The 27,257-nt window shown below is 42.0% G+C and overlaps 1 protein-coding gene across 2 annotated transcripts in view; it reads left to right on the top strand.

The window, feature by feature from the left end:
* Positions 1-27,257, top strand: part of LOC122934217 (serotransferrin-A-like) — a 90,146-nt gene that overhangs the window by 60,172 nt on the left and 2,717 nt on the right. Inside the window, exons 9-15 of one of the 2 annotated variants that reach the window (XM_044289520.1) lie at positions 7,079-7,227; positions 10,296-10,386; positions 11,593-11,652; positions 16,200-16,382; positions 18,621-18,771; positions 20,440-20,522; positions 24,786-24,970. In XM_044289520.1, the coding sequence (XP_044145455.1) occupies positions 7,079-7,227; positions 10,296-10,386; positions 11,593-11,652; positions 16,200-16,382; positions 18,621-18,771; positions 20,440-20,522; positions 24,786-24,970 (902 nt within the window). The remainder of the gene's footprint in view (positions 1-7,078; positions 7,228-10,295; positions 10,387-11,592; positions 11,653-16,199; positions 16,383-18,620; positions 18,772-20,439; positions 20,523-24,785; positions 24,971-27,257) is intronic. The other variant, XM_044289528.1, reaches the window with a different exon arrangement.

Here is a 27,257-nt window from a genome sequence, read left to right on the forward strand (position 1 = left end):
ATTTATTAATAGTACAGTGAATTATACATAAAAAGCTAATTAAGGCTACTTTCACACTAGCAGTTTGGCTTTCCGTCTGTGAGATCCGTTCAGGGCTCCCAAAAGTGGTCCAAAACTGATCAGTTTTGCCCTAATGCATTCTGAATGGAAAAAGATCAGCTCAAAACGCATCAGTTCGCCTACGTTCAGTCACCATTTCGGTCTGGAGGTGGACACCAAAACGCTGCCTGCAGCATTTTGCTGTCCATCTGACAAAGCGGAGTCAAACGGATCCGTCCTGACACACAATGTAAGTCAATGAGGACGGATCAGTTTTCTCTGACACAACAGAAAACGGATCCGTCCCCCATTGACTTTCAATGGTGTTCAAGACATCATGGCTATAAAAGACATAATACAACCGGATCTGTTCATGACGGATGCATGCGGTTGTATTATTGTAATGGAAGTGTTTTTGCAGATCCATGACGGATCCGCAAAAAACACTAGTGTGAAAGTAGCCTTACTAAAGGACATGAACAAATGGAACATACAGGTCAGGGGTAGAGAAGGAAGTGCATAACTGGCTATCTATGTACAGTCTTATATACTAGCCATACATGCACACAGACATAACCCATACAGTGCCCAACCCTGGAACACCTCCCAGATACTGTCTTAGCCAATCAGCACAGCCCATTTATAGTCTGTAGATACAGTTGTAGAGGTTATGAGCTTCCTGTAGGTGGCATCCTTAAGACCAGAGCTGTCCTTCCTCTAAAGGACAAACAGACTAGCAGAACAGATCACCAAAGGCAGTGGCTCCTGCCAGGTCTGGAAGCATCTTCAATCACGTGTTCACAGGTGTGCTACTTAGGGGGCAAGACCTTGTATTGTTTCCCAGGCATGGTGATTTCCCAGATTAAACAGCAGTGTCTATAGTCTGTTGAGCAGATAGGACTTGTCCACAATTGCTTTGTGGGAGAGTTGCTTAGGTATTTAGGGCCCATTTTCCACTCTGCTGTAAAGACCTTAAGTCAGGAGTCAATAAAATGTTGGGTTTCCAACAGTGACATATCAAAGGTTTTGATTGGTAGGAGTCCAAACTCTGAGACCCCCATGATCACTAAAACGAGAAGATGGAGGCACTCACATAGAGCGCTGTATCTCCTTGCTGCTGGAGACAGACTCAAGACGGGTTCATAGAGTTTCTGTTGAGCCCATGTTCAGCAGTAAGGAAAGAAACATTCTGTGTGAGTGCTTCTATGTTTCAGTTTTAGCAATGAACAGGTCTCTCAGCACTCGGACCCCCACCGATTAAAACCTTTGATACGAGGGGTGTTCAATAAGTTATCTTCCTCAGCATGTTCTGTCAGTGTTAGAGAGGTGACCTTGTCTGTGCAGGTTGAGACATGTCTGGACATGCAACACACACACTTAGGAGTTCAGTCTGATGAAAGCACTGGAAGTGACAGGATGGCAAGTGCAGTCCAGTGCAGGTCTACAAAGAAAGTAAGGGATTTGGAGCTACGTTCCGTGTTTAAATTCCTTACAAAAGAAGCCTAAAGAAATCCATGAAATGATGATTTCTGTATATGGTGATGATGAACCTTTCTACTACCAAGTAAAATTTTTGGCCAAGCAGTTTAAATGGGCTAGGTAATCAATTGAAAACCCGTTCCGGACGACCTGTCAAAGCATCACCAGAGTAAATGTGCTGTAAAGTGGAGGCCATGATTTTGGAAGATTATCAGGTCAAAGTCAGTGTTATAGCCCATGAATTAGACATTTCATTTGGCACAGTTTCCAGTATCATTCATGATGTTTTGATCATGTCAAAGGTCAGTTCCCGGTGGGTGCCACAAATGTTGACGACTGAGCAAAAAACTTGTCGCCATCAATTTAGCCAAGAGAATTTAGACATGCTTAGAGAAAATCCAGGAGAATTATGGATTGTGAAACATGGGTCCACCACCATGATCCTGAGACCAAACAAGAGTCCATTTCATGGAAGCACAAGGGGTCACAACTCCAAATAAATTTTGTGTGCAGCAGTCAGCTGGAGAGATCATGGCAACAGTTTTTTGGGATACAGAATGTGTTTTATTACTAGAATTCATGCCACACAAGACAACAATTACTGGAGACACCTATGCTTCAACAATGAAGGCATTACGTGAGGTAATCAAAGAGAAACACCGCAGGAAGTTGTCGGCTGTTGTGTTGCTGTTTCACGACAATGCGCCAGCTCACAGGTCTCGCAAATCTTAAGCTGCTATCATGTGGCTTCATGGAGCTTAAAGAGTAACTAAACCTTTATATCAGGCATGTCCAAACTGCGGCCCTCCAGCTGTTGCAAAACTACAACTCCCAGCATGCCCTAATAGCTGTAAGCTATCCAGGCATGCTGGGAGTTGTAGTTTTGCAACAGCTGGAGGGCCGCAGTTTGGACATGCCTGCTTTATATGAACTTTTAATATGTTGTTCCTAATAAAACAATTTCTAATATACTTCATTAATCAATTTAGTATTTTTCTTATACTTTTACTTTCCTAAAGCTAAGTGCTGACATGCAGTTCTCTTAGCTTAGCGGAGCAGGCAGAAGCAGGAGCCCGCTCCGCACAGCTAGTCCTGGCATTGTACGTGGGTACAGAGTACCCATGTGCTATGCCAAAAGTTAGAAATCCTCTGGGGAGCACGGCCAGGAGCAGCAGTATGCGCTCCTGCCCGTACTCACAGCGCTGCTGCGACCCTATCGATAAAATGTGTACGGAGAACTGAGTTTTAAGTGCACAGTGAATGGTGCGCTTCAGGGAAGTTAAAGTATAAGGAAAATACAAAATTGATTAATAAAGTATATTAGAAATAGTTTTAGTAGCATTAGGGCAACATATTAAAAGTTCATATAAAGGTTTAGTTACTCTTTAAGGCTACTTTCACACTAGCGTTCGATCGGATCCGTTCTGAACGGATCCGATCATAATAATGCAGACGGAGGCTCCGTTCAGAACGGATCCGTCTGCATTATTTTAGCCTATAACAGCTAAGTGTGAAAATAGCCTCGTACGGATCCGTCCAGACTTTCAATGTAAAGTCAATGGGGGACGGATCCGCCTGAAGATTGAGCCATATTGTGGCATCTTCAAACGGATCCGTCCCCATTGACTTACATTGTAAGTGCGGAGGCGAGCGGAGCGGAGGCTGAACGCCGCCAGACTGATGCAGTCTGAGCGGATCCGCTCCATTCAGACTGCATCAGGGCTGGACGGCTGCGTTCGGGTCCGCTCGTGAGCCCCTTCAAACGGAGCTCACGAGCGGACCGACGAACGCTAGTGTGAAAGTAGCCTAACCATCCACCCTACAGTCCAGACCTGGCTCCCAGTCCCAGGGATTACTTTTTTCTTTCGGAACTTGAAGACATTTCTGTGTGGACAATGATTTCCTATTGATAATGCAGTAACAGGGTTCCTGCAGCAGCAAGGAAGTCTTCTTCTGTTCTGAAGGCATGCAATCAATAAAGGCGAGGTGGAATAAGTGTGTTAAAGTCGATGAGGATTACATTGAAAATCAGTAAGTTCAGTTTTCTCAGTAAATGTTGTTTTCATATTCAGGTAGATAACTTATTGACCGCCCCTCGTATGTACACTTAAAATTCAAAGAATGGCCACTAATGGACAATACAAATATGGTTTGCCATTAGTAGAAATTGATTATTCATACATAAAAAATGATTCTCATTTTTGTGATGCCATTGTATTTTAAGGCTAAATGAGTGGTATGTTCTCCCCCTATATGCTGAGAAAATCTGCTAGCCATAATTGTGGCCCCAATGCATTGAGATCTGCAACTGAATTGAAAAGTGCAACTGAGCAAAAGTAGCTAATACCGTTATCTAGGGATGAGCGCACTTGTGTTTCAAGTTTGGCATACAAGGTTCGGATTCGGGTTATCTAAGAATTCCGTTATGGATTCCGTAACCACGGACCATAAGTTACACCGAACGTGAAAACAGAAGTTCGCTCATCACTACCTATATCCTTATGTGTGCAGGGCCGGCATTAAGGGGGGGGGGGGCAAACTGGCCAATTGCACAGGGCCCCCAACGTGGAAGGGGGCCCCCTGCTTCAGGCTCTTCAGCTGAACGTCTGCGGAAGCCAGCGGGCGTTCAGTGCAGAGACGCGGCCAGCTAGTCTGCGCAGCTGCCAGCTGCGCTCCTTGTATTCGTCGGCCGCACAGTGATGGAGGAGGGAGAGAGCGTCCCTTCCTCTCCCACTGTGATGCGGCCGCGGCCCACCACTGCCACCAATGAAATCGCTCGACTCGGCCACACAGTGAAGAAAGAGGGAGAGAGCGTCGCTCCCCGACTGTGATGAGGCCGCCACTGTTTGCGGGCCAACAACGGCCGTGTGCGTGAAGCCTTAGGCCTCTTTCACACGGGCGTCATGTTTTTTGCCCGGATAAGAGGCGGGTGCGTTGCGGGAAAATGCGCGATTTTTCCGCGCGAGTGCAAAACATTGTCATGCGTTTTGCACTTGCGTGAGAAAAATCGCGCATGTTTGGTACCCAGACCCGAACTTCTTCACAGAAGTTCGGGCTTGGGATTGATGTTCTGAAGATTGTATTATTTTCCCTTATAACATGGTTATAAGGGAAAATAATAGCATTCTGACTACAGAATGCTTTGTATAATAGTGCTGGAAGGGTTAAAAATAATAAAAAAGTTAACTCACCTTCTCCTCTTGTTCGCGCAGATGCCACTCTGTTCTTTAGCTGTGGACTGAATGACCTGAGGTGACGTCAGATCACATGCTCCAATCACATGGTCCATCACCATGGTGATGGAGCATGTGATCTGACGTCATCAAAGGTCCTTTAGCCCACAGATAAAGAACAGACCGGCATCTGCGCTAACAAGAGGAGAAGGTGAGTTAACTTTTTTTATTATTTTTAACCCCTCCAGCACTATTATACAAAGCATTCTGTATTCAGAATGCTATTATTTTCCCTTATAACCATGTTATAAGGGAAAATAATACAGTGAATAGACTGTCACCTAGAACCCATGCGTGAAAATCGCACCGCATCCGCACTTGCTTGCGGATGCATGCGATTTTCACGCAACCCCATTCATTTCTATAGGGCCTGCCTAAGGCCCCTTTCACACGGGCGAGTTTTCCGTGCGGGTGCGATGCGTGCGGTGAACGCATTGCACCCGCACTGAATCCTGACCCATTCATTTCTATGGGGCTGTGCACACGAGCGGTGATTTTCACGCATCACTTGTGCGTTGCGTGAAAATCGCAGCATGCTCCTCTTTGTGCGTTTTCCACGTAACGCAGGCCCTATAGAAATGAATGGGGTTGCGTGAAAATCGCATGCATCCGCAAGCAAGTGCGGATGCGGTGCGATTTTCACGCATGGGTTCTAGGTGACAGTCTATTCACTGTATTATTTTCCCTTATAACATGGTTATAAGGGAAAATAATAGCATTCTGAATACAGAATGCTTAGTATAATAGTGCTGGAAGGGTTAAAAATAATAAAAAAGTTAACTCACCTTCTCCTCTTGTTCGCGTAGAGGCCGGTCTGTTCTTTAGCTGTGGCTGAAGGACCTTTGATGACGTCAGATCACATGCTCCATCACCATGGTGATGGACCATGTGATTGGAGCATGTGATCTGACATCACCTCAGGTCATTCAGTCCACAGCTAAAGAACAGACCGGGATCTACGCTAACAAGAGGAGAAGGTGAGTTAACTTTTTTATTATTTTTAACCCTTCCAGCACTATTATACTAAGCATTCTGTAGTCAGAATGCTATTATTTTCCCTTATAACCATGTTATAAGGGAAAATAATACAATCTTCAGAACATCAATCCCAAGCCCGAACTTCTGTGAAGAAGTTCGGGTTTGGGTACCAAACATGCGTGATTTTTCTCACGCGAGTGCAAAACGCATGACAATTGTTCAGTTTTTTCAATTGTTGACAGTTGTTCAGTTTTTTCTGCGCGGGTGCAATGCGTTTTGATGCGTTTTTCATGCGCGTGATAAAAAACTGAATGTTTACAAACAACATCTCTTAGCAACCATCAGTGAAAAACGCATCGCACCCGCACTTGCTTGCGGATGCAATGCGTTTTTCACGCAGCCCCATTCACTTCTATGGGGCCAGGGCTGCGTGAAAAACGCTGAATATAGAACATGCTGCGATTTTCACGCAACGCAGAACTGATGCGTGAAAAACAACGCTCATGTACACAGACCCATTGAAATGAATGAGTCAGTGCGCGTGCTATGCGTTCATGTCACGCATTGCACATGCGCGGAAAACTCGCTCGTGTGAAAGGGACCTTACAGAATACAGATGAGTCTCTTACTATTACGCTGGGTTCAGACCTGAGCGTTCGCGATGGAGCGCTCTGTATGCGCGATTGTACGGGCATTTGCAATCGTGCATACAGAGACAAGCGAACGCCCATTGTCGCGTGTTCCGGCTAAAGTCTATGTACGGGAACGCGCGACAAGACGCCCCAAAGAAGCTCATGTACTTCTTGGGGCGTCGGACGTTTTACAGCGCGATCGTACGCGCTGTAAAACGCTCAGGTGAGAACCATTCCCATAGGGAATCATTGGTTCTTGCCTGTTGAGCGGTTTACAGCACGTAGGAACGCACTGTAAAACGCTCAGGTCTGAACCCAGCCTTAGGGCTCATTCAGACGGCTGTAGTGCTTTGCGGTCTGCAAAACAAGTATACCGGCCATGTGTTTTCCGCATTTTGCAGACTGCTTACTGTCAGCACTACGATAGAAAATGTTTTTTCGCAATTACGGACAAGAATAGGACATGCTCTATCTATTTTACAGGGCAGCGGAACGGAACTACGCATGCGGCTCTGCACATCTGTGTTGTTGGTACATTATTACAAGATTTGGGGGCCCCACTTTTGATTTTGCCCAGGGCCACATATTGTCTAAAACCGGCCCTGTGTGTAGGGTTGAGCAAAGTCCAATGTACTATGATAAAGATATTTTGCTAAATATCATGCTTTTGTAATTATGTTGCATACTAATCCATAGTTGTACATGTCTATGTATCAGGGATCTCTCTGGACCACAGTGTGATTCGTTGGTGTTGTATTAGTTCAGCTGAGATGAGGAAGTGTGAAGACTGGGCGCTGAGCGTAAGATCGGACCCTCTGGTTTGTGTCCAAGCAACATCTCTATCTGGATGCATTGAGATGATTAAGGTACACATACTGAATACAACCCTCCAGACTCCCTTTACTAAGGGCTCATGCACACAACCGTATTTTCTTTCCGTTTCCGTTCAGTTTTTTTTACCGGTCCATTTGCAGAACGATTCACTTCAATGGTGCGCAAAAAAAATGGAATTGACTCCATGTACATTCCGTTTCCGCATAGAACATGACCTATTCTTGTCTGTTTTGCGGACAAGCACAGGTATTGTTACAATGGATCCGCAAAAAAACAGATGCAATTTTTTTATTTTTTTTAGGCGGATCAGTGTTTTGTGGACCGCAACATACATATGGTCATGTGCATGAGCCCTAAGGGTCATTTATCTCAATATACATGCTGCAGTTTCCTGATAGTCTGAGTTTTCCCTTAAGTAGTTAAGTAATCTGCACCTTATAATCATTCTGCAATGGCTGGTATAGAAATCAGCTCTCCGTACACTGGCTTCCACTTATGCGGCATAATAGATGACCACGCTGCCCAGCATACTCAGAAGAATGTCCACACACTGCAACAGAAACGTGATATCACTGAGAATACCTAGACCAGTGTCAGTAAATGTATTATCTCCTTATGCCAGCTTTCTGATGAAAAAAAAAGTCGCACACCCTGTGTTTGCAACTATTTAAATGCCATTGTGACAAACTTTTGCCACAATTGGCATTTCTATGCCGTCCTCGTTACTTTTTGAAAATGGTGATGGTGGGTAGGGCCCAACACATTTATCTTCATTCATGCCAGTTTTATGGAGTAAAAGCTTCAGTTTAGGTGCACGGACTGCTGGAGGATGCGCCTAATTTATGGCACGGTTTCTGCCTCTCCATAAATTAGGAGCATCCTTCAGCGAAGCAGGGAATATCAAGACTTTCATAGAATACTTCGGTATTAATAAATCTCCCCCAATGACTTTTAATATGTTTTCTCAGTAACAACTATTCTAGCTGACTGTTCCATAAATGTACAGATTAAAGGCCCCTTTACACTGCTCAATTGAGCCGACGTGTTCCTTCCCAACAATCACCTGCTCGTCAGTGAAGGAGAGTGCTGCTATTACATGCAGTGATCTCCTCCACAGTTGGGAAGTAGTGATCACTAAAGCCATCGCTCGTCCCCATACAGAATCATCGTTTGCTGGCAGCAGAGGCTGTTTAGACAACCCGATCTGTTGCCAACAAACAATGATTTAAGTGTCTGCACCAACGATCTTAACGCATTTAGATCGTTCATCAGGTAATCGGTGGCAACTTTACACTGGCAGATTATCGCTAAGGAACGTTTGCACAAATGCTTGTTAGCGATGATCTGCCTGATGTTTGGGCAGTGTAAGAGGACCCTTTTGTGTGCATGATTATTTATTTAAAGGTAATCTGTCGCCAGGAAATTCACTATTAAAGGGGTTATCCAACCCCTATAATGACCCCCTCAATTCCCTGGTACCTCATATAGGTTATACTTACTCCCCGGCACCTGTGTCACTCCTGATTCCTGCACGGCCGCCACTGCATCTTCCAGTCGCGCAGATCAAAACATCCGGCGCCCGGTGGGGGGGGGAGAGTAACAGCCAATAGCAGGCCAAGATGGGGACGGGCCTCCTTAGCTTCACCAGCGATGCTTGGGAGGATCTGGATAGGTCATCAGTATCTGATTGGTCCGACACCTGGTCCACCGATCAGCTGTTTTTGAGAATTCACCAGTGCTCCTGTGAGCTCCACTACCTTCTTGCAGCTTACTTCGTTTCAATACTGTACGGAGCGAGCGGCCCGTCCAGTATTAGAATGTATTGGCTCCGATGAGCCAAAGTTATTACTAAGCAAAGTCTTGCGAGACCTTGAGTAATAACTTCATAAATTGATTTCTACTGGAAAAAAAACATTTCCCGAACTCGAGTTCGGCTCTAAGTGGTACCTTGGAACTGAACCCGAGTTCGGGAATTTTTTTTAACAGTATAAATTTATTTTTGAAGTTATTTCCCGAAGTCTCGTGCAGCTGCACGCCAACTCTACCTACAGCGCAGCATTCCCTGGTTCCTGTCTCCAGAGCGGCTGATGTTTGAAAAAGGCTGTTCTAGCCGAAACGTCACAACATGAAATGTACCTTGCCGCACTACAATAAACACAATATCAATGCATTCGCTGGAGTTTTTTTGATGTTCTATCCAGAGGATAGGTCATCAGTATTTAAGTCTCAGAAAACCATTTTAAATCTCCTAATGATTGAGTTCAGTTGTTTCATTCAGTCACATACTTTATTCACACTTATAACATAACACAACAGTCACTTTTCAGGCTTGGTGCTTGTTCACACACAGAAAAACAAAATAAAGTTCACCTGGTATCTTGGGTGTCAGTTCACACCCGGCTGAATGCTCAGTCTCAGAAAGTCCACTTGCAGGCTTTAAGGCGGCCTGCTCGCCTGACACATGGTCTTCAGACCTTAGCACAGAGATCTCCAGAGCTCCACTGTCATAGGGGGGTAATCCACCCCACCTGACAGTGCTGGCTGTTGTTTATAAGCCTGCCAAGACCCAGCCTGGAACGTGGGGAGTAGTCACCCACCCAGCACTTTGACTACTCCCAGTAAGAGCCGTCCCGTATCAGCTATTTACAGCCATACTAAATAGCAAAGTGTAAATCAGCATTAGCTGCCGGTGACAATTGAAATACCATCTGTTACTTCACCGAGGCCAGGAACTTCGGTGACAAATACCTACCATCAATGACAATCCCTTGTACCTTCCTACAAGGTGTGGTTAAGATTAGTAAATCTGCCCAAATGTAGCTGAAAAGCAGGTGGCAGATTTTAATAATTGTCTAAATTTAGGCCGTTTAAACTTATTCACGGGATTTATCATAGTGGCTGACGCTGATAAATCTGGCGCAACTTTAGACTGTACAGTCTAACTTTATAACACCTGTTGGTTAGCTGAGTTTGCAATACAATTTTGTGACGAATTTTCCAGTGAAGCAATGCCCCTTTTCAATGACAAACTCTTGTACCTTCCTACAATATATATATACTGTATATATATTAAGGTTTGTTGTTTTTTTCTTGTATGTAGAGTAATGAGGCTGATGCTGTTACACTAGATGCCACTCATGCATATATAGCTGGAAGATGTGGACTTCAACCAGCAGCAATAGAATACTGGGGTGAGTATAATGCATCGTATACGATAAACCTACTCTACATACTGAAAAGGTCAGTGTTACCCTTGCTTTACATTTTTTTTGTGTGTGTAATCTCTTTTTATTTGAGAAAAGGAACATGAAAAAGATCAGGACAAGGCTTCAGACAAGTAACAAAAAATGGAGGATTCATTAGATTAACACAGTTGTACTAATCCTTACTACAACCTGTAGGAGTTTTCACCACCATGATAATATGGGGCAAGAAGGCACTGTTTTTGCCTGTGTATAGGATTTATTATAGTTTGCAACCATATGTGGCCTGACAAAAATACTGATTCGCTATTGAAAAACTTTCCCAATTATAGTAATAAAGGAAATTCTCATGCCAACTTTGTCACTGGCAGCGGAACAGGTGTGGACCCACTTATCTCAATTTGGCGATTTGCGGACCACAAAACACTTACAGCCGTGTGCATGAGTCCTAATTGCTGTTCTTTGTAACGTGGGAGTCTGTCAGTCTTTCATGCTGACTGTGGTTAAGATTAGTAAATCTGCCCAAATGTAGCTGAAAAGCAGATTTAATAATTGTCTAAATTTAGGCCGTTTAAACGTATTCACAGGATTTATCATATGCATATGTCTAAAATGAGATGCATCAAATGGCACAAAAAATGCCCCACATTTGTCACAATTAACACCTTAATTCAGGTGCAGTCTCAATAGTAAATGAGGGCCTATGCTATTTTTTGTAGGGTCTACATGCCTTATCCCTTGTGGTTTTCTCACAGTTTTCACAATTTTAACCCATTGACTTTAAACCCTTATGTAAAGCCATGGTCATTCATAAGGCCGGGTTCACACATGCAGGTTTTTAGGCAGTGGTTCCAAAATTATGGAAAAGTACAGAGAATACACAAAACCTGAATGTATGAATCCAGCCTAAGGTTGGGGATACAAGGTGATCTTGGGCGACAGGTGTCCAGCGACCAAAGATCTCAATGTAGCAGGGCAGCCATAGAAATGAATGGGGTTGCAGCATGACACGCATGTTTGCATCGACAATGACCCCAGAATAAAAAAAAACTCCATTCATTTCTATGGCTGCTCTGCTACACTGCGATAGCACCCAAGATCGCTGTGTAGCCCCAGCCTAAAAGACCTAGGAAAAAAATCTGATGTTTCCTTTAAAGTGGCAGCATAAAGTAATGTTCTCTTGTATTCCCATAGGTAATAATTCAGATTGTCTTACAGATCCTAAAGAGCTCCTACAGGGCCTCCTAGAGAGAGGTATGGTATAATAATAATATGACAAATAATTCTCAAAATATATCTTAAAGAAGACCTTTCACCACTTCTGACATGCCTGTTTTAATAGCTTCATGCATTCCCCATGTAACAACAATTCTGTAGCATCTGTTCTTTTTTTTTTTTTCTAAACATATTTTATTGAATTTTCAAATAAACATAGGGTACAGTCCTAGTATTGACAATCTTGATACAGAGACCCCAAACACCCCCTTTCCCCCTCCCCCAAATGCTGTAGTTGACGTGTGTCTAATTTCCTATTATTTGCAAAAATAAAGTGTTTCACTCTCCAGAAAGGTCTTGTGTCAATCATGACAGTAACTATTGTTAGTATATAACACCAAAACTAGTTCCCATATAAATATATACGACCCATATATAGTCAAATTAACAGTACCAAAAATAAAATATGAATACTGACTAAATCATATCAAATAATATACTAAAACAAGATATAATCATACCATACAAAATTTTATTATAATCACTGTAATACACATGACTGACAAGACACAGGGTTAAAAACAACATTAAAAAACACTAGGGCTGGTGGTGCATGATTGGTAGACTAAAAAGATAATAAAGTGCAAGTGCAAATACGTGGTCAGCAGCAATAATTGAATAGGTAGATACATAGATACTGGCTCCAACAGCAACCGACTACAAGATGGATAGACCAAAAAGGATTTGTACATTAAAAAAATATCACCAGCGTCACCGTTGTGGCACACACAGAGCATGAAGGCGTACAGTATCAAATGGGTAAGGAGCCAATGCAGCTTAATATTATTCACCAAAAGTTGGCAACATCTACAAAGAGAAAGAGAGAAATACTGTTGCAATTTATACTGACCGCGATATAGTCCACAGCAAAATACAAGCACCACCAGTCCACTCCCCAACGTGCGTTTTGCGTACTGCTTTCTCAAGGGGTAGTGGACCACAAGACATATGTCAAGATGTGTATTGATATCCTTAGTGATAACCAATCATATAGGATTCTTGAGAGAAATCCGGGCTAAGTTTTCCTCCAAGAATTAAAAGCGATCCTAACAAGAGGTCTCAGACAAAATATGATTGACCAGCAGGAATTTGATTCCCTTTTACCAGATTACCCCATAACAGTAACATTTTACTCTCTACCTAAGATACATAAGGTGGTCACACCGCTTAAGGGGTGTCCCATTGTGTCCGGAGTAGGAAGTATCGGACAAAATGTTGGCATCTATGTCGACAACATCATCAGACCATTTGTGGAGACTCTCCCCTCCTATATACAGGACACATCAGATCTTCTGTTGAGACTTGAAGGGGTGTGTCTGGATGATGAGACTATATTGGCTTCTATTGATGTGGAGGCCTTGTATAGCTCCATTCATCATCATCTTGGACTGAGAGCTGTGGGAAGTTTTTTATCCACAAGAGATGTGGCCCTATCAACACATAACCAATTCGTACTGGATTTCTTAGAGTTCAATGACCGATACTACCACCAGCTCAGGGGTATCGCGATGGGTAGCCCATGTGCGCCGGCATACGCAAATTTACTCCTGGGCTGGTGGGAAGCCAACTGTATCTGGTCAGATGATCTCAGCCATTGGCATGATATCATTAGCCTATGGCCGAGATTCATCGATGATATTTTTGTGCTATGGAAGGGGACTAAGGAATCCTTTAATGAGTTTGTGGAGACCATCAATGTTAATGAAATAGGCCTGAGGTTTACCTCAACCTGTGACTCCAATACTCTTCCCTTCCTAGATGTGCAAATACAGAAAGGATACAGAATAATCTAATCAGTACTACCATGTTCTGTAAATCCACAGCAACAAATAGCCTCCTGAGATGGGAGAGTGCACACCCCTACTTGTTACGTAAAGGGATTCCAAAAGGGCAATACATGCGAGTACGACGTAACTGTTCAAATATGTCTAACTTTAAGAAACAGGCGAATGATCTGAGGGCTAGGTTCAGAGAAAGAGGATACCCTAATGGGATCTTCAGAACCGCCTTTGAGTCAGCATGTGTGTCCAAAAGAGAAACATTACTAATCCCCCAAAAATCTGAGAATACACAGAAACAACCAATAAGAATTATCGGCACGTTTGATGAACGTGTCAGACAGATCTTAACAAGACACTGGGACATACTGTGTGATGACCCAGATCTTCGGGACGTGATTGGGCCCTATCCTTAGATTACGTACAGGAAAGGACGGAGTCTGAGAGATAGATTGGTCCATAGCCACTACCAGCCTCCAATAAGAGAAGGAGGATGGCTAACACGATGCCCGAAAGCGTAACAAAAGAATTTACATGCTCAAAGACGGGTACCATATATAAAATCAAGGATTTTATTCATTGTCAGACAACAGGAGTGGTCTACTTGGCACAATGTAGTTGTCCATTAAACTACATTGGGAAAACCAAAAGAGAACTAAGACGACGTATCCGGGACCACTATAATGACATTGTAAATAAAAAGGACGAGACCATCTGTGGCGAGACACATGAATATGGTTAATGGAGGAGACATAAAGTGTATCAAATTCATGGGAATTGAGCATATCCCACAAATACGGAGAGGAGGCGACTGGAATAATAGGATCCTAAGAAAAGAGACAAGATGGATTTTCATAATGCAATCCACTGTACCAAATGGACTAAATGAGATGCTATCTTTCAAGCCATTTTTATAACTTTGTCTAGATCCCTATAAAAACTGCAACTGTTCATAGAAGTTTTTATTTTTTGTCACAAGTTAGTGGAAAATGATGATTTTTTCTATTTTTATTTTCTTACAAAGTCTCATATTCCACTAACTTGTGACAAAATTTAAAAACTTCCATGAACTCACTATGCCCATCGCGAAATACCTTAGGGTGTCTTCTTTCCAAAATGGGGTCACTTGTGGGGTAGTTATACTGCCTTGGCATTTTAGGGGCCCTAATGCGTGAGAAGTAGTTTGAAAATGTGTAAAAAAAATGCCCTGTGAAATCCTAAAGGTGCTCTTTAGAATCTGTGCCCCTTTGCCCACCTAGGCTGCAAAAAAGTGTCACACATGTGGTATCGCCGTACTTAGGAGAAGTTGGGCAATGTGTTTTGTGGTGTCTTTTTACATATACCCATGCTGGGTGAGAGAAATATCTCTAAAATGACAACTTTGTATAAAAAAAATGTGAAAAGTTGACTTTTAGAGAGATATTTCTCTCACCCAGCATGGGTATGTGTAAAATACCACCCAAAACACGTTGCCCTACTTCTTCTGAGTATGGCGATACCACATGTGTGACACTTTTTTGCAGCCTAGGTTGGCAAAGGGGCACAAATTCTAAAGAGCACCTTTAGGATTTCACAAGGCATTTTTTACACATTTGGATTTCAAACTACTTCTCATGCATTAGGGCCCCTAAAATGCCAGGGCAGTATAACTACCCCACAAGTGACCCCATTTTGTAAAGAAGACACCCTAAGGTATTCGCTGATGGCAATAGTGAGTTCATAGACGTTTTTATTTTTTGTCACAAGTTAGCGGAAAATGATGATTTTTTTTTTCTTACAAAGTCTCATATTCCACTAACTTGTGACAAAAAATATATATTCACTCAGTGAGATACACACGGCATAACGTATACCTTAATATTTGGTCATAATATATATCAATATTGCATATTATACATGAATTATTGATATTTTCTTACTAAAAAGCTAAATAAATCTACACCTAAATATATATAATACTTATGAATATATGAATAGACATCACACACCAGATATAAATTCTTATGTTGTCATGGCTTAGCCATGAAACCAACATTGTTCCCTTTAGACAGACATGTTTTGAGAACTCCCTATAGATAAACCCATATCTCTTAGCAATAACTTTTAAAATACGATGTTCTTTATATTCATTATAACTCTTGTATAAACTAAACTTGCTATGAACTCATCTTGGTCTCTTCAGCCACATAACAGAACTTTGGTTCAAGCTGATTTCATTCTTAAAGACAATGAGCATTCATTTTGGCTATAATATCATCAGATAATACTGTACACTTATGAAAAAGCACTACATGTCTGCAAACGGACAACAATGGGACATGTTCTATTTTTTTGTGGGACAGACATGTGGACATATGGATGCAGATGACACACAGTGTGCTGTCCACATTTTTTGTAGCCCCATTGAAATGAAAGGGTCAGCATCCAATCTGGAAAAAAACGCAAACTGGACACGGAAAAAAAATTAGGTTGTGTGCATGAAGCCTAATATTGCAGCGTTTTGACTGGCTCAATAGAAGCTTGTGTGAGCTCTTCTCCATCCTTGTTCTAGAGATCGATGGGAGTCTCAGCACTCAGATCACGACTGATCAAAACCTTTGATATATCGCTATGACATCAGTCTTTTCAGTAGAAATCATTTAACCTGGCTTTAGATTTTGTAACAATATGTTCTAACGGGCAGGGAAGCTTATATTTGATATCATTGACTTTCAAACATGGTACCTTACATTGTAAATCTCTTTCTAGGGTTTCCTTCTCTTTATGCATTGGCTGTTACTAAAAAAAACATGAAAGCCGTGACTCTTCCTGATCTGAGCGGGCGTCGCTCCTGCCATGGAAACATGTACAGTCCCGCAGGGTGGCTCCTGCTCTCCAGATACACTGTTCGGGCACCTGTGAATGAAACATGGAATTGTGACATTAATTCAGGTACTGGAACTGACTGAATAAGTAACATATCTAAGCCTTTAAATCCATCTATCCTTTTAGCTCTCAGCCGAGGGATATTCTGACCTATTCAAAGGAATAGGACTTTATTGTGATTGCTGGCTGTAGATGGAAATCCAAGGTCCCAAATCTCCGGCAATAAAATCTTCTGGCATCTAATGAGCAGGAGAAACATGTCACTCTAAGATGAGGACTACTCATCAACATAGGATAGGACTGTGATGGCTAACCTTCGGCACTCCAGCTGTGGTAAAACTACAACTCCCAAGATGTACACTTGGTTGGCTGTTCTCAGAACTCCACAGAATTGAATGGAGCATGCTGGGAGATGTAGTTTCACCACAGCTGGAGTGCCGGAGGTTAGTCATCACTGAGATAGGATGTGACGCCATAACATCTACCTCCCTAAGCCAGTACTGATGCTTTATCTTGTACGTGTCAGCATAACAAGTGAAAGTCAAATATGAGACAATGCAAAGTAAGATAAGGTAAGTCCACACAAGCAGTAAAGCTCTCTGTAAAAAAACAAAACAGATTTTGTTGCTTACCTTAGGCAAAATCTACGAGTTTGGCTGCAGATCTGCTGCAAATTTCACCCTCTTCATTGAAAGGGGTGAAATCCACTGCAAAAATCTGCAGAGTTAAACCTACCAAGAGGGCAATTTTATACTGCACTGCGTGCAGTGGCGTAACTAGAACTGACTGGGCTCCACAGCAAATTTTTCAACGCCCCCCCCAACCGTGCAACCTTCACTCCTGTGGCTAGTCAAGATTGTTCTCTCAGACCATCCCCAGCAGCTGCTCCGTCCGTTTCCTACAGTGTCACTGCATATAATGTCATTGTATAAGGGCTCATGCACACGACTGTATGTATTTTGTGGTCCCCAAATACGGATGATATCCATGTGCATTGCGTATTTTGCAGGCTCCTAATAGAACAGTACTATCCTTGTCCGTAATATGGACAATAATAGGACATGTTCTATTTTTTTGCGTAACGGAAATACGGACATACGGAAATAGAATGCACACGGAATAACTTACGTTTTTTTTTGCGGACCCGTGGAAATGAATGGTTCCGCATACTGTCCGCCCAAAGAACGAAACGGACCTGGAAATAAAATACGTTCATGTGCATGAGCCCTTATACTGTTGAGGGAACGCTGACAATAAAGTCTTTTAGTCCTGATCCTAGGTGGGTCCCTTCTGAGCAGCTGCTTCCCCTATAGCTACGCCCCTGACGGTGTGGATGAGATTTCTTCAGATCTTATCCACCTGATTGATACTGTAACGTGCTTTGGACTTGCCAAACAAATCAGTGGCGGCAAATTCAAAATGTTTCTGTCCTATTTGAACATATTGCAAACACAACACAGAAGAAACTTCTCTGAGGCTACAAACATGGGGCATAAATATATCGAAGTCTCATCAGCAAGGCTTCACAACAGTTTTTACAACAGATATGTATAGTAGGATACAAGGATTTTTTGATATTTAGTGCATACTTTGCTCTCTAATAAATTGCAGTTTGTGTCTTTAGTTCTGCAAATTTTATGACATTTCAAATCTGCATCACAGTGCAGAACATCCAAAAGTCTGACCCATTCCTTGCATCACATGACACTTGCCCGTTGTATAAAGGTGGTAAATGATGCCTTGTGGGTACTTTGATATACGTATGCTCAATGTTTGTAGCCGTGGAGAAATTTCTTCTGTGAACTGTTTGACTGCAGAACCTTGGGACTAGTTCCTGTTATGCTTCTCGTAGCTCCATTAAAAGACTGATTTTGAGCTAACTACATTTTGTCACCACAAAATGTAATGCAATCTGCAGGCAGCATGTTATAGAGCAGAAGGGGCTGAGCAGATTGATGTATAGTTTTGAACACCTCCCCTGTGTACTGAGAGCTGTTCTGTTCACAGGGTGGGTCTTAAGTTAGAAAAAGCAGAGATATAAATGTATAAGTTACAAGTTTTACTGAATCTTTTCTCACAAAACTATAAATCACTCTGCTCAGCTACTCCTGCTCTATAACATGGTGCTTGCAGATTGCAACTGCATTTTGCGATGACAGGTCCTTTTTAGGTACCCCTAACACTTTAGCAAATTAGTTAATTTTATAAATTATTTAATTTGTTAATTACTTTTTTTGTTATTTATTATTTTCTTCAGCTGCACACTGCAGTATTTCTGTTATTTGTTCTTTTTTCTTTTTTTAGCTTATGAAAGCTATTTCTGGAAGGGGTGCATGCCTGGAGGAGAACGTGGTTTATGCAAGGTGTGTGTGGGATGGGAAGAGGATGGGAAAGTCAATGGGAGATGTGAAGCCAATCACGATGAGCGTTATTATGGCAACATGGGCGCCCTAAGGTGAGTCAGGATAGAGAGAGATAGAAGAGGAATGTCTAAGCACAAACGTTACTCCTTTACTTTACTCACCAATTCAATTATAATCACTTTACCTTTGTTACCGAAGTTGTTTTTTTTTGTATCTTTCCTTGACAACTGGATTATCTAAGTGACATATGTGATGGGTTTCATTTTCTTAAGATATATAAAATATATATGTGAAAGTAGGCAAATTCATTCTTAAGCTAGACACCTGTGTTCAGTCAACATAACAATAAACCTATTAAAGAACATTGGGGATGATGTATGAACAATGTCGTAAAATACATCAGTTCATAAGGTGGCAAAAAAGTCACAGGTGCAGCAAATTTACCAAGATGGTGCTGGCAAAAAAAAATCACTTCATTGTTTGATACTTACACTATTTTACCCCTTTTTCTACACAATTGTTTGAACATATCAATAAATTTACCATTTATGCAACCTTTTTTTTTGCCAAATTTCTGATAGATTTCTTATGCATTTTGCTTAGTAATTCTCCCTTATGTTCTTTGGTAAAAGAAAAAGGAGAGAAAAAGACAGGAGGCTGCGCCTCGTGTGTGTGGCTGTATTTTTGATCTTATCGCACTATATACTGGAAGCGCTTACCATATGTTGTTGTGTGGAGCCACAACAACTGTATACTGCTTGTGCTGGTATTCTCCCGTCCAGCGTGCGGGGTCCTGTACTGCTGCCAAGGTTCCTTTTTCTCTGCCCCAGGTGTGGCAAGAGAAATAGTATTGAAGATGAGAAAGAATAGGTTTTTTTTAACCTTTTTCTTACGGCGCTGAAAACAGGAGCCAAATTTCCAAGTGGTATTGTTTAAAAAAGAAAGTAGCTATTTTATTATTTTGTCAACGCGTTTCAAGGGCTCACAGCCCTCTTCATCAGGACAATAAAAGCATATGTTGAATCACATTAAAACATCGTCTTTTAAAAGGTATTTTGGCGCGCAAGCCAGTGGTTAGCTGGGCGGGGAATTGGTGTGTATGACGTTAAACGTGACGTCAGGTAGGAAACGCCCACAGTTATCTGTCACTGGGGATTACACAATAGGAATCATCAAATCCCCAGTGACAGATAACTGTGGGCGTTTCCTACCTGACGTCACGTTTAACGTCATACACACCAATTCCCCGCCCAGCTAACCACTGGCCTGCGCGCCAAAATACCTTTTAAAAGACAATGTTTTAATGTGATTCAACATATGCTTTTATTGTCCTGATGAAGAGGGCTGTGAGCCCTTGAAACGCGTTGACAAAAGAATAAAATAGCTACTTTCTTTTTTAAACAATACCACTTGGAAATTTGGCTCCTGTTTTCAGCGCCGTAAGAAAAAGGTTAAAAAAAAACTATTCTTTCTCATCTTATGTTCTTTGGTAGTAGTAAACAATCAGAACCCACTAGCATTGGTACTACTGTAAAAATCGACAGGATCTCCATCATTGCTTCACACAACAGAAACCTCTCCTGTCCTTCCTGTTTACAGTTACTGTATATTTCTTTTACATGTGGTGGACATCAGCCAAGAATCATACATCCACACTAAACAATTATCACAGTGAAATACTCCCTACACTCTCTACATATACTGTCAGATAGTCGATAATGAGCTGAACTTGAATTTAAATGATACTTTATTTATTTTAGGTGTTTGGTTGGGGATCCAGGTGGACGCAGTTATGGAGATGTTGCATTTTTGGAGCATCACTCACTGCAAGAAAACATAGCATGTAAGAAACAGAATCTATTACGAACTTACCTCCAGCCCTGAACAAGTTACAAAAATAATCAGAGATCGTTTTTTGTTTTTTTTGTGAACCTGAATAAATATACAGTGATATCTTTTTAACGGACCACTTTTTTATCCTGACCAGATTTAATGTGACAGATGATCAGTTCCACCATATGCAGTGCATATCGGCTAACTTATTTGAGACGATCTTCCCCGTAGAATACAAGTTTTAATGCATTTTTGGGTGGCCATCATGATTCATTTTTATAACTAATATCATAGTAACATAGTTTATTAGGCTGAAAAAATACTTCTGTCCATCCAGTTCAGGCTGTTATCCTGCAAGTTGATCTAGAGGAAGGCAAAAAAAAAACTGTGAGGTAGAAGCCAATTTTCCTTCACTTTAGGGGGGGAAATTCATTCCCGACTCCAATCAGGCAATCAGAATAACTCCCTGGATCAACGACCCCTCTCTAGTAGCTATAGCCTGTAATATTCTCACACTCCAGAAATACATCCAGGCCCCTCTTGAACTCTTTTAGTGAACTCACCATCACCACCTCCTCAGGCAGAAAGTTCCATAGTCTCACTGCTCTTACCGTAAAGAATCCTCTTCTATGTTTGTGTACAAACCTTCTTTCCTCCAGACGCAGAGGATGTCCCCTCGTCACAGTCACAGTCCTGGGGATAAATAGATGATGGGAGAGATCTCTGTACTGACCCCTGATATATGTATACATAGTTATTAGATCTCCCCTCAGTCGTCTTTTTTCTAAAGTGAATAACCCTAATTTTGATAATCTTTCAGGGTACTGTTGTCCACCCATTCCAGTCATTACTTTAGTTGCCCTCCTCTGAACCATCTCCAATTCTGCTATGTCTACCTTATTCACAGGAGCCCAGAACTGTACACAGTACTCCATGTGTGACCTGACTAATGATTTGTAAAGTGGCAGGACTATGTTCTTATCACGGGCATCCATGCCCCTTTTGATGCAAACCATTATCTTATTGGCCTTGGCAGCAGCTGCCTGACACTGGTTTCTACAGCTTAGTTTGCAGTTCACCAAAATTCCTAGGTCATTTTTCATGTCAGTGTTACCTAGTGCTTTACCATTTAGTATGTACTGGTGACTTGCATTATTCCTTCCCATGTGCATAACCTTACATTTGTCAGTGTTAAACCTCATCTGCCACTTCTCTGTCCAAGCCTCCAATCTATCTAGATCTATCTGCAGCCGTATACTGTCCTCTTCGGTTTAATTTCATCTGTAAACACTGACATTTTTCTGTGCAAGCCTTCTACAAGATCATTAATAAATATATTGAAGAGAATAGGGCCCAATACTGACCCCTGTGGTACCCCACTAGTGACACCCCACTAACCTTTTATGTGGTACAGTGTCAAATGCTTTGGAGAAGTCCAGATATACGACCTCCATTGATTGACCACAGTCAAGTCTAGAACTTACCGTATTTTTCGCTTTATAAGATGCACCTAATTATAAGACGCACCTAGGTTTTTGAGGAGCAAAGTAAGAAAAAATATATTTTGAACCAAAAGATGTGCTTTTGGTGGATTTTAAACTAATGGTGGTCTGGGGATGACATTGTTATTGGGGACCAGTGGATGACGCACTGTTATGGGGGATCTGTGGGTGACAATGTTATGGAGGATCTGTGGCTGACACACTGTTATGGGGGATCTGTGGGTGACGCACTGTTATGCGGGACCTGTGGCTGACGCACTGTTATGGGGCATCTGTGGCTGACGCACTGTTATGGGGCATCTGTGGCTGACGCACTGTTATGGGGCATCTGTGGCTGACGCACTGTTATGGGGCATCTGTGGCTGACGCACTGTTATGGGGGATCTGTGGCTGATGCACTGTTATGGGGGATGTGTGCTGTGACACATAGGGCCATGAGGGGGACCAGCAAAGAATGCTATATGTGTGGATGACACACATATAGCATCCTCTGCTGGTCCCCCTCATGGCTCTATGTTTCACAGCATTACTTTATTAATATGTGTCCCATTACACTCTGCACACAGCAGTTACAGTTATGCGGGTAGGGAGGAGGGGCTGGAGGCTGACAACTCGCGGGTCCCGGTGCAGTCGCTGTATTACACCCGGCCCCGCACACAGCAGTCTCTTTGTATGTAAAGTCTATTTATTTAATGCTGAAGCAATCGCTCTCCTTTGATAAACTAGCCTAATCACCTGAAACAGTACTCACTCTATGATTCATAGAAACATAGAATGTGTCGGCAGATAAGAACCATGTGGCCCATCTAGTCTGCCTGAATGCAGCAGTCCGGCCGGCGCATGACGTCAGTCGCTCTCCTGCTCCTGCTTCATTAATGAAGTGGGAGGAGCGTGACTGACTGAGATACATCACGCGCCGGCCGGACCGCTGCATTCATAGAGTGAGTACTGTTTCAGGCGATTAGGCTAGTTTATCAAAGGAGAGGGATTGCTTCAGCATGAAAGAAATAGACTTTACATACAAGAGACTGCTGTGCGAGGGGCTGGTGTAATACAGTGACTGCATCAGGAAATGCCGAGAGTTGCCAGCCTCCAGCCACTCCTCGCACCCTACATAACTGTAACTGATGCATTGCTGGCCACGCTGTGTAGCATACCGGCCCGAGATACATCAGTGTCAGCCATGTAAAAATGACACCATCGCTTTGTAAGACATATTGGCATTTCCCCCCCACTATTTTTTGTCGGGGGGGGGGTGCGTCTTATAAAGCGAAAAATATAGTACCTCCTCATAGAAACTGATTAAATTAGTTTGACATGACCGATCCATCATGAAGCCATGCTTATATGGTGTTATTTGCTTATTTTTATTGAGGTACTCCAAGACAGCATCTCTTAGAAATCCTTCAAACACTTTACCCGCAACAGGTGTTAAACTTACTGGCCTACAGTTTCCGGGCTCTGTTTTGACCCTTTTTGAATATTGGCACCACATTTGCTATGCGCCAATCCTGTGGAACACTCCCTGTCATTATAGAGTCCTTAAATATCTGAAATAAGTGTCTGGCTATGACATTACTTAATTCTCTTAGGATACAGGAGTGTGTGCCATCTGGTCCGGCGATTTGTCTATTTTAATCTTTTTAAGATGCCGCTGTATTTCTTCCTGGGTCAGACAGGGCAATTTTAATGGGGAATTTACTTTTACATTCTGCATTTCATCTGACAGTTTATTTTCTTCAGCGAATACAGTGGAGAGAAAAAATATTTAATAGCTTTGCTTTCTCTTCATCACTCTTTGTAACTCCCCCCTCATTACTCTGTAAAAGGCCGACACCTTCAGATTCATACTTTTTACCATCTATATAATTGTAGAACATTTTAGGGTTAGTTTTACTCTCTTTGGCAATTCATCTCTTGGTCTCTAGTTTGCCTGCTTTTACAGTATTTGTCTTTTACATATTCTATTTTTTTCCTTATATTTTTACAATGCTTCCTCGCTCGCTTCCTGTTTTAGTGATTTAAATGCTTTCTTTTTGTCATTTATTGCTTTCTTTACAATTCTATTTATCCTTGTTTTTTTTTTTTCTTGTTCCTTAACCTTTTATTCCCATAAGGTATGTAAGTGTCATAATTAGATTTTAGGATGGTTTTAAAATTATCCCATTTTGTGGCTGTATTCTTATTTTTGAGGACTTTGTCCCAGTTAGTTAGGCCTATGGCCTCTCTTAGTTGGCTAACTATTTTTTTTTGAAGTTTGGTATTTTTGTTCCTTCCTGAAGAAACACTCTTTTGAATGACAATTGGAAGGTTATTACTTTATGGTCACTATTTCCCAGGTGTCCGCCAACCTGCACATCTGTTGTTCTGTCAGGTCTATTGGTTAATACTAAGTCCAGTGTGGCCTCTAGTCGGGTCCTGAACCAGTTGGAAAAGGTAATTGTCTTTGGTTATTGCCAAGAACCTGTTTCTTTTATGAAATATACAGGTTTCAGTTTCCCAGTCTATATCTGGGTAGTTGAAGTCCCCTCATGGATGAGGGAATTGTGCTTGAGCCCTCTTAGCAAGTCATGGTCACATTAAACTCTATACGCAATGTGTAGTATTAGGTATAGGGATCTTACAAACTTTTAATCTGAATTTGAAGCAGAAGTAAAGAAATATGAGTATTGTGTGTTTGAGAGATATTACCGTCTAATTTTGGATACAAAGTATTACTATGACTAATGACTATTTGTTAGATGTCATATGTACTAAATATTTCTTCACAGATCTTGAGAGTTCTGGTTGGATTCATGGTCTTACCCCCTCAGACTTTCAGCTCTTGTGTCCAAATGGTGAAAGAGTTCCACTAACAGAATGGAAGCACTGTAACCTGGGAGTGATCCCACCAAGTATAGTGATGACACGTCCTATAATCACAGCTAAGATTTATGAGTTCTTAATGAAATCCCAGGTAAGTATGATAGTTCAAGGTGAAGAAATGGATGAATAAGGCCAATTTACTAAAGATGGCAATCAACAGGAGATTTGTGCAGATAGATCATGTTGCTTTTAAAGGCATCTGCTGGCATGATCTTCTAAATATCCAATCTTATTGATGTGGCTGTGGAGGTGTGTGCTAGATGCTCATCCCCATCCTATCATTGAAGCAGTGTAGCAGATTAATTATTACCGTCTTAAATTGAGAGAGGTTAGAAGTTTGATTTTCCAAATTTATCACAATAGCTCACAATCAGTGGCGTACCTGCAATGGAGGCAGACCAAATGACTACTACCGGTCTCAGCTCTGAACTCCTTCTCCACTTCCTGATATGAAAACACTGCATTTTCATTCAGCCACCACGAGAGGGAGCTTAGTGCAAACAGATTCTTACAGCTTCCATTTCAGTCAATTGCATCTGCATAAAATCCTATGCTCTAAGCTCTGCCTAATGGTGGCTGCAGGGAGACAGTTTTGTAATAGAAGGGAATCGGTGATTTATCAATGTATTTATTATGCCACTTGTCTAGTATAAATACATTGAGAAATATGGTGTTTAGAATGAGTGCCATATTTATTAAACCCTTGTTCCATTTTTTCTGAAGTTGGATAAAGTGGGTGAGGCCAAGGGTGACTTTATTACATTTTTGGATTACTTCTGCTTAATAAATTGGGAGTGTTGTGCTTTGCTTTCCGCATTGCCTGGGGGTGATTGATGGAGGCATATTAGTAAACTAGGTGGGGCATTGGGGGCCCATACTGTTTTGCTATGGGCCCCTATGAAATATGTGTATGCTAGTGTTTACAATGTATGACGGACATGTTAGACATTCTTGTCTTTTTTTTTCCCATTAGATTTTTATTAAGTTCTCAAACAGTAGAACTGAGAGATTTTCCATACTGGTAACAGTCTGGAGAAACAATATGCAGTGTGGGTCAAAAGTCCCAGGACACCCTTTTATTTCAGAAATGAAAGGGAAAATGAATCTACTAATTCATTGTGTGATGAGGCAAACTCGCCCATTTTAATCTCAACTTGAACTCTTGCGTCCACTTCATGAACAGCACATGTTACAGGATTAATGACATGCACCACACTCATTTGCAAGAAATGACATAAAGCAGGACTACTCAACCTGTGGCCCTCCAGCTGTTGCAACACTACAACTCCCACCATGCCCTTCTGTAGGCTGATAGCTGTAGGCTGTCCGGGAATTATGGGAGTTGTGGTTTTGCAACAGCTGGAGGGCCACAGGTTGAGCATGCCTGGCGTAGAGCTTGTAACATATTTTATTTGGTGATCGCAGTCTCTGCCACAGGACTATCATCAAATAGACTACAAACCCACTATAAATTAGTGGTGTGGCAATGTCTCTCGCACCCTCTGAGTCTTCTGTGTAATCAGCCAGTGTAGGCCTCTGTTTAACTGGGCATCTAGAAAAAGGGGAGCTGGAGAGAGAATGTTGCTCACCACCAGGGGCAGACTGGCCATATACCCTACAGGGAAAGCCCTCCTTATGGCCACTAACCAGGTACATAAAGATCTGATGTTTTTAGCATTAATTAATATAGGAGCATCAGGCACTTATGCATCTGCCTACATGTGTTAGTGCTTTCCTACAAACCGGATTCCCAAAAAGTTGGGACACTATACAAATCGTGAATAAAAACTGAATGCAATGATGTGGAGGTGCCAACTTCTAATATTTTATTCAGAATAGAACATAAATCACGGAACAAAAGTTTAAACTGAGAAAATGTACCATTTTAAGGGAAAAATATGTTGAATCAGAATTTCATGGTGTCAACAAATCCCCAAAAAGTTGGGACAAGGCCATTTTCACCACTGTGTGGCATCTCCCCTTCTTCTTACAACACTCAACAGACGTCTGGGGACCGAGGAGACCAGTTTCTCAAGTTTAGAAATAGGAATGCTCTCCCATTCTTGTCTAATACAGGCCTCTAACTGTTCAATCGTCTTGGGCCTTCTTTGTTGCACCTTCCTCTTTATGATGCGCCAAATGTTCTCTATAGGTGAAAGATCTGGACTGCAGACTAGCCATTTCAGAACCCGGATCCTTCTCCCACGCAGCCATGATGTTGTGATTGATGCAGAATGTGGTCTGGCATTATCTTGTTGAAAAATGCAGGGTCTTCCCTGAAAGAGATGACGTCTGGATGGGAGCATATGTTGTTCTAGAACCTGAATATATTTTTCTGCATTGATGGTGCCTTTCCAGACATGCAAGCTGCCCATGCC

The sequence above is a fragment of the Bufo gargarizans genome, chromosome 1, assembly GCF_014858855.1.
Source record: "Bufo gargarizans isolate SCDJY-AF-19 chromosome 1, ASM1485885v1, whole genome shotgun sequence".
Classification (NCBI taxonomy): domain Eukaryota; kingdom Metazoa; phylum Chordata; class Amphibia; order Anura; family Bufonidae; genus Bufo; species Bufo gargarizans.